Genomic DNA, 8537 nt, shown 5'->3' with positions numbered 1-8537 from the left:
CAAAAGAGGATGGTGTGTAGACCATTTTTGGTTTCTCTTAAAATATGTGAAGATTCTGATCAATGAGGTAAAAAAAAAAATTACAAGAAAGGGACTAAGATCTAAATCATATGGATCATCAATCATGTTGTTGGATAAAACTCTTATGATGATTTTTCGATGTTCAGTGCGGATTTAATAGACTGCAATTCATGAAGAACATCTTGAACTCCTTGGCTCAAAACTTCGAATTGTTGTTTTGGTATTTGATACATCACTTCACCCCCTTCACCTACGTGTTCCTCTAACTTCATTATCTCGCTCATAGCCTTCAATGTGTTCATCATCGCTTCGTCTCCTCCTTTGCTGCTGAGTCGAGTTTCTTGTTTGGTATGAGCTTTGATTCGTTGATCAGCAGCATTTCTCTTCTTAAGAGCAGGTGTGGCTTTAGATATTGAACTCTGATGCGAGGTAATAGCTTTTTGGGGATGACTTTTTGCTTGTTAAAGGAGAAACAGAAGAAGATGATGAACCCTTTGGTCCTTTTGAAGCTTGTGGTCTTGGTGACTTAACAGGTAATGCTTTTGGTCTTATTACATGAGAACCTGCACTAGCTAGTAACAAGTTAGAAACAAACAAAAGCGCGTCATAATCAGTCAATGAGATAGAGCTGTTATAACATAATCATTTACTTTTAGAGGTTTGCTTTTGAGAGAGTGACTGTTGAGTCTTTGGTGAGCTAGCAGGTGAACCGGGAAGTAGAATATTCACATGGCTACGAGCCTTTATCTCCTGCGAGACCCTTGGTCCTGGTCCTCCTTTACGTTCTTTGGCTTCATCCACTGATCTTCCTGGAGTCTTTGTCAACTTAGACAATGGCTTCTTGACCAATTCAACCTTCTTCAAAGGCTTCGCTTTCTCCGAACCTGTGAGACTCTTTGCAGAGCTGCTTTTATCACTCACCGTCTTTAAACTCCCTCCCTTCAACTCTGCTTTTGATCCTACTGTTTTAGAGGTTCTTGGAGGAGAAGATTTAACCATTGTTGTTGTTGAAGTTGTCGTCTCTGTGGGTTTCTCTTTCAGAACCTTATGTGTACTTCTCTTAGCCATGGCCTGTAGAGTAGTAACAGACTGTTTCCACCATCTTATATACTTTACCGTAACATCAGCTCGCCGGAGCCTAGACGGAATGTAAATCATTTCATCTGTAATCGGCCTTATATAATCCTTCCAAGCCAGCTCCGGCGACTCCGTCAGCACCACGGGGACTACTCCAGGAACATCTTGATCATAACCAAACTGCAACGCCACACGGTGAGGATAATAAGGCTCAATGCAGTTCAAACCCACCAGCTTAGAGCATCTCAAACACCGACCAAACGCTACAATGTCTTCATCCTCCAAAGACACCCAACAGTCATCTTCTAAGTAGAACTTAGGAGACTTAAAGTTCTTCAAAGGTTTTGTGTACGGACGGTGATGGAAACTCTCTTTAGCGGAATCAAGAACGGTTCGGATACTCTCGTGGCTCTGGTTTTTTGCCTCTTGACCACCGCCGTGGTGGTGCCATAGAGCCATTCTTGGCTCGTGAGGCTTTAGCTGGCTAGGGTGGCCAGGTGGCCGCACGTCCATGAACCTCTCCCAAGCCCACACTTGCACAAACTGAAACGGGGATGTAGCAGTGACCACCGTTTCTTCCTCTCCAGACCCACCAACGAGCTGCTTCTTCAAAACTCCAAGACTGCTGTAAATCCCAGCAAGAACCGCAGGAGCAAGCGCAAGTCTAACACCTCTAGCGAGCTGAACCGCAGCTGCAAAGAGCTTCTCCCTCACGAGATCACCTGAATTAACAAAGTGGAGTTAGCCTTGTGGTTAAAACCAATGTTCAAAAAAAAAAAAAAAATGTAAAATAGATAACTATCTCTTTCACTTTCATGAACGTTGTTGTGTGTTCTAAGATGAGAAGTTTTACTAAATTAATTGATTATTCAAAAAAAAAACAACGTTCAAAAAAATTGCAAAAGAGTAACTAGGAGCTTTGTAAAGTACTAACTATTAGGCGGATTATTGGGATTTGTGGATATATAGGTGTTAATGAAATATTGATTTATTATATATTTTTTTTACATAGATATAAAATATTTTAGTTTTGTTGTTCAATTATAAAATTATGTTGATTAGTTATCAAAATCAAATATTCAAAACGAAAAAATTTGGAAAAAGGTGAATTTGTACCTAACATTATTACTTTTTTTTAACACATACCAACATTGTTAATTAATTTAAATTATTTATACTAATTTAAATCGATTTGAATCGATCTAAACCGATGTGTATAAATCAGACTTTTAAAATAAATATGATCGAGTTACCGATTTTTTGAACCATGGTTAAACTCTTATATATATTTCATAATAAGGATTTAAGGGGTCATGAGTTTAATTTTGGGGTTTTCTCTCAGAATTAATTTCAAATAGTTTTAGAATATGTACATGCTTTTGGATTTAGAACCTCTAGAAATTTAAAGAAAACCTGAATTAGGGAAGACGAAACGTGACAGCCACGTAACCACGAACGCCTCATGCTCAATCTCATTCCCAGAGTTCATCATCTCCATCATCCACAAACTAACGCAACATCTCTTCATCGAACTCGCCTCGATCTCACGTTTCGCTCTCTTCAGCTTCTCCTCAACAGACTTCATCGAGTCTCGTTTCACCGAAGCCAACACGTTGTTCCCTATAGCCGAGAACCCACCGAGAACGATCATATCCTCCAACGTCACCGTCGCTTCTCCCCAAGGGAACACGAAGGAGTTAGTCTCTATGCACCATTTCTCCACCAGCGCCGTCATCAGATCGTCTTGCTTCGTTATCTGGTACCGCGACGCCATGATCGCGTCGTAGACTCCTGATCTACGCCACATCGTGGCGTTGGACTCGGCCATGGCGTTCACCCACTCGATCCAATTCACCGAGGGAGAGCCCCATCCGGAGAAGGAGAGTTTCTCTGGTTCTGACGTCACGAAGGCGTCGAGAGGAAGCTCGAAAACGTCGTCGTCTATGGAGGTTGTTGTGTGATTCAAGAAATGTGCGGTTCGGAGACCTTCGAATCTTCCGCCGTCGGGACACATCAGAGCTTGTCTGACTTGGACGATATGTTCATTGTCTTGATCAGAAGAACCTCGAGATTCCATGTGGTCGGAGAAATTTGTTTAGGGCTTTGAATTGGTTTTGGTATATCAGGGGACAAAGGAGAACAGAGAAAGGAGAAAGACAAATGTGGAACAGGTAGAAAATTTGCTAACTTGGGACTTAAGTTAGGGCTAACGACGGCAGACTCTGACTTTCCCGCTTACAGCGTTTATTTTTAGAAAACGGTTAAGTTTTACAACAGAACTTCATATATCAACGGTTGTAGATTTGGCTACGTTCATCCAAGGCTACTAAACTGCAACAGAGTTTTCAGTTTGTACGTGAACTTTTTTCTTTTTGATATCTTTGTGGGTCTGGTACTTTAATTAGTCCATGAAACTAAAGAACAAGACGATTGATCAACTTATATAGAGGTTATTTTCTTAACAAAATCATAAGTTTCCTAAACTAAATTATATACAAATAGATATAATACATTTCACAAATGATGGAAAGTTTTAACATAAAAGTATTTTGATAAACATCAGCAGTACTATTATTACTGAATTTTGATCTCTAAAGAAATTAAGATACATTGGTAACAAGGTTGGGACCATCAAATATCAGAACATAGTACATGTTGCTGATACATTGGTAACAAGTTTGGGACCATCAAATATCAGCAACATAGTACTGTTCTATCAGGTTCAGTTTAAAGTTTTAGCTTTTGGCCATGTTCGTTTCTTCATTCAACTGAATCATTTGGCTGAATCTGAGCGCGTTGTTTGTTTGGACACAAAAAACATCACTCATTCGAATGGATCAGTTGAATGATTTTCGAAAATTAGGTTGGATGGAGATGGTTCAGTTGAATGAACCGAAACGAAGCAGTTAGATGGAGATGATTCAGTCGAAATATCCAAATGTCGATTTTGCCCTTGAGAAAACTCAAATATTACAAACCTAATTTCATTTTTTTTCCGTCGTAGCTTTCTCTCTGCAACAAACTCAAATCTCAATTTCTCTCTAGCCACCATGAAAGGAGCTTGAAGCTCTCTCTCTCTCTCTCTCTCTCTCTCTCACCCTCTCGCCGTCTCTCTCTCTCTCGTCCTCTCTCTCGTCCTCTCTCTCTAGCCACCATGAAAGGAGCTTGAAGCTCTCACCTCACCGTCGCTCTCTCTCTCGCCGTCTCTCTCTCTCTCTCTCCGTCTCTCTCTCTCTCGCCGTCTCTCTCTCTCTCTCTCGTCCTCTCTCTCTCGCCGTCTCTCTCGCCGTCTCTCTCGCCGTCTCTCTCGTCGTCTCTCTCGTCGTCTCTCTCACCGGTTTGATCTTCTTCTTCATAGATCTATGCTTATATGTTTGAATTCGTTTATGGGTTTGCTTCTGTTTATGTTATGTATTGATTTCCCATTTGAATTTGACATGTATTACTATGGAGATGGCAAGAGGAACTAGACTTCCATACTAGACATTTTTTAAATTTCAGTTTTATAAACATTATTGTTGGCATTTGAATATCTACTTTATTTGAATATTTACTTTGAACTGTTTGAAAGTTTATTAAAATTTGAATATCTACTTAGAGTTGTTTGAAAGTTTATTAAAAAATTATTAAAATTTGAGTCTATTTTATAAATAAAGTTATATGAAATTTATATGAAATAAAAATTTATAAATGTCAAAATGCTAATTTTAAAATAATTTCAGTGTAAATATATTTTAGAATGAATAATAAAATTTTCTGTAGTTAAAATTGATATCAAATATATGATTAAATCAAAACATGGGTATATATGTAATTTGGTTATTAAACTCATTTGAATGATTCATCTAAATGGAGAAACAAATATAAAATTCATTCAAATGGTTCATTCAAATGACTCATCCAAATGGAGAAACAAACATGACCAAAAATTTGAATGGATCATTTAGATGGAGCACATAAATGGATCAGCTGAATGGATTCATCTAAATGAAGAAACAAACAGGGCCTTTGTGTTTCCCTTCTATCTCTGTTTAGTCTTTACATTTTCGTATAGAAGAAAAGTTGTTCTGTTTGGGTGCCATATGTTAACCTTGGACTGCGTTTGAATATAGTCTTATTTGAATTTTGGTAACATATACTCTTTTGCAAACCCAAAAAATTTCAATACTCAACGTAATAACATAACAGAGAGTATGTCTTATGCCACTGCCACTACTAACCAAAGAACACAGCACCACATAGTACAAAAAAACACAACAGAGTAATATTGCAGACAAGTGCACAAATGGTAATTACAGTAGTTGCAAGATAGTATAGTACTATAATCAAACCATCTAAGAGGGCGGTATTGTAGGAGTAGGTATTTGCTCTAGTATATGCATTGTTTACTTGTTTCCCCTGAAGTAGATGTATATTTTCTGCAGAAATCCCAATAATGGTGGAAACACATTTAAGGCATGAACTTGGCTTATATGTTGGTTTTGTAACCATTAGCAGTTATATAGAAGAAAAAGGTAAACTTGTATCATATTACCTGGAGAACCCAGAGACTGAGAAGCGACTCCAAGCAGAACAGACCACAGCCGACAAAGTAGAAGATCTGCAGTAAGAATCAAAGTTAAGATAGGTTAATAGTTGGCTACAAAAAAACTGATCGGTGGTGAATATAGAAAGGATGCCAAGGTTAATACCCCGGCTAGTAAACTGTCTCTGATTACATCAATTGCTGCCAGCACACCCCTACAGATTGGAAGACAATGAGGATCACTTGTCGCAACACAGGCAGTCAGTTATAATAAAGAGACACATACTCTTGGACGAGGCCTCATGAGCCTAAGGGTTTAGTTATAATAAAGAGACACATAATGTTTCCAAATGACTGGTTAGTAGTCACACGACTACCTAAGATTCTTAGCTTTTCTAGTTCTCATCCTAAGTCATAATCGGCCTTTCTAATCTATCAGAACAACTTACAACTTCCCATGTGAGACACTTGTCAAAATAACTATACATGAAGCACTGCAAATCTTGAGAATGAGAAGAACTAGAGGAGCTATGTTTGAGACTTACGTAAATGATTGTCCACGGAAAATGATCGGAGGAGCAATGGCGGCAAATATGCAGAACCCGATATGAATCTGTTAAGAGGAAATATCAGTTATACAGAAAATAGAAAGTACACCTGCATAGAATGAAGATGAAAGGCGGATCTAGATATGAGAATTCTTTTCAATAAACTCACCAGGTAGAAGAAGAAAAACCAACCGAACTTCAGAGCGCTGTCAGTCCTGCAAGATGATAAGAAAACAATTCAGTTATAGGCACAGTGCCAATATGATCCAGTCTAGGGAATAGTCAGATATAAGGGAAGGTATCATCACCTCATAGCTCGGTAGAGAGGCCTGTACCATAACAGATATGAAATTGGACATCCAAGCAGCGCATAGATCGTGGCAAGAAAAAAGATTTTGACACCTGCCATTAGGATTTTAGAACCATCATTCCAATCACAAACTTCATTCTATAGTAAAAAAGGCTCACCTCCGCCTTTAATCCAGCAGACTATCACAGCAATGACATTGAACACGAGACACAAAACTATACCTGAAAACTCAAACAGTAACAAGCCCATTAGTTCACTGTTTACACAGCTCCTAAACAGGATACAGTTGCAACTAACGAAACATACCCAACCAACTAGCAAATGCTAGATACTGCAGTTTCTGTGCATGAACTGGTATCTCGTTAGCAATGTCGTGGTGTATGATAGGGAAAAACGGTGGCCAGTTTTTATCGCTTGTCTTCACGCCAGCTACGGACACAATTCGATGTTGTTTCATTAGCAAAGAATCAGCACAATATTAAAAACAAATGAAAAAAAAAAAGTAGAGAGTGAGTCTCATGAAGTCAACTCATGTTGACTTACATTTAGCAACAGCATCTTCTCTTCGTTTAATATCCTGTGTGAGTCAAGGATTAAAGAGTTTCATGAAAAAAATAAAATCAAACCAGCAAAAAATAAAAAAAAAAGCAAGAGAAAACTATTTATAGCATGTGCTACAGTCAAAGTAACGTTATATTGGAACCAATTCGTCAATCGATTGAGGTCAGTGATACTAACCGTTTCTCTCTTCTTAAGCTCAGATTCCCAATCAGAGAGCTCTCTCTGTTTCTTGGAAGAGTCCTGCACCAATTCACACATTAGATTCCAGAGAAACGAAAGTGAGAGTGTTCACTTACATTCACCGTATCCAAAGGAATATCGACTGTAGCATCAACGTTAAACGGCCTAGATGCCACAGGCCTTCCAGCGCCGCCACCTCCTTTCTGTAAAAGTACAAACACACACCACAAACATACACTCAGAGCCTGCGAAAAACTTCAACAGAGAAATTGATACAGTTTCGAGATCTAAGATCCTTTAAAGACTCTCGCTAACGAACATATGAAGCTAGAATCGACATAACTAGCGCGTCGATCGTGAATCTGAAGGCAAGCTCATCCAGAAATAGAAAGTAGGGAAGATAGGAGGAAGTTTACCGAGAAGGGATTGACGATCTCGTCTTCTTCTTCGTCGAAGGGATTGGGATCGTGGTGGCGATTCATTGTTCAGTTCAGATCCGCTGCAGCAGCAGAAGAAAGTGTGAATGAAGCAAACAAACTCCACCGACTGACGACGAAGACTCTTTCCTCTTCTCTCTCTTTTTGAACACCGAAGACTCTTCTCCTCTACTCTTCCTTTCAGTCTCCTTCACCACGCCCGCGGTTTCAACTCACTTGTATTTACGATATTGCCACCCACCACACGCTTTTCCGATCTGTTTAGTAAGCCCAACTACCCAAAACAAAAGGCCCATGTTTACTACTATAACGCCACGCGCAAAGGTCAAAACTTACGTTTGTATTTAGGTTCGTAAATTTTTTATTAAACTTATGCTAAAACTGTAATATTAGAGCTAAGTTACGATAAAAGTTAAGATTTGATGTAACTTGCAGTAAAAAATTTACATTGTGAGTTTACCATAAAAATATAATTTTATAGTTTTGTCAATATAAAATTGATTGGTATCATTTTCGTGTACAAATTGTTGTATATATTATTTTAGAAAATATATAACAAAAATAATAGAGCAATTGTCAATAATAGCACTTTTTGAAGTTTATGTCTCAAAAATAGCACTAGAAAGAGAAAGTCACAAAAATGACATTCATTAAAGGCTAAAATATCCCTAATACCTTTGGTTTGAAATTAAATAAATAAATAAAATTAAAAAAATTAAAAAAATTTATTTTATAGTTTCAGATTATATGTTTTCAGATTCAAAATTTTTATAAATTTTTTTTTGAAATTTTTTTTTTTGAAATTTTTTTTTTCAAATTTTATTTTTATAATTTAAAAATACTTTTTGAAACTGTTTTAAAAATTTTTATTTTTATTT

General features: G+C 37.7%; 2 protein-coding genes across 2 annotated transcripts; both read right to left on the bottom strand.

Moving 5' to 3' along the window:
• Window positions 1–417: 417 nt before the first annotated feature.
• LOC106392692 lies at window positions 418–4283 on the bottom strand. The gene is made up of 2 exons (XM_022690507.2): window positions 2512–4283; window positions 418–1820 (listed from the first exon to the last, which is right to left on the bottom strand). Exons 1-2 carry the CDS (start codon window positions 3173–3175, stop codon window positions 664–666), a joined length of 1821 nt encoding a protein of 606 aa, XP_022546228.2. The 5' UTR covers window positions 3176–4283; the 3' UTR covers window positions 418–663.
• Window positions 4284–5239: 956 nt separating this feature from the next.
• On the bottom strand, window positions 5240–7889 carry LOC111199678 (secretory carrier-associated membrane protein 4-like). The gene is made up of 12 exons (XM_022689769.2): window positions 7639–7889; window positions 7339–7425; window positions 7220–7282; window positions 7025–7058; window positions 6788–6910; window positions 6640–6702; window positions 6480–6573; window positions 6341–6386; window positions 6169–6236; window positions 5790–5838; window positions 5633–5698; window positions 5240–5516 (listed from the first exon to the last, which is right to left on the bottom strand). The coding sequence occupies exons 1-12, from the start codon at window positions 7702–7704 to the stop codon at window positions 5484–5486; spliced, it is 792 nt and encodes a 263-aa protein (XP_022545490.1). The 5' UTR covers window positions 7705–7889; the 3' UTR covers window positions 5240–5483.
• Between the last annotated feature and the right edge of the window lie 648 nt (window positions 7890–8537).

This window comes from Brassica napus, chromosome A5, assembly GCF_020379485.1.
Source record: "Brassica napus cultivar Da-Ae chromosome A5, Da-Ae, whole genome shotgun sequence".
Taxonomy (NCBI): domain Eukaryota; kingdom Viridiplantae; phylum Streptophyta; class Magnoliopsida; order Brassicales; family Brassicaceae; genus Brassica; species Brassica napus.
Note: the sequence above shows the minus strand (reverse complement) of the source record. Positions and strands in the feature narration are given on the sequence as shown.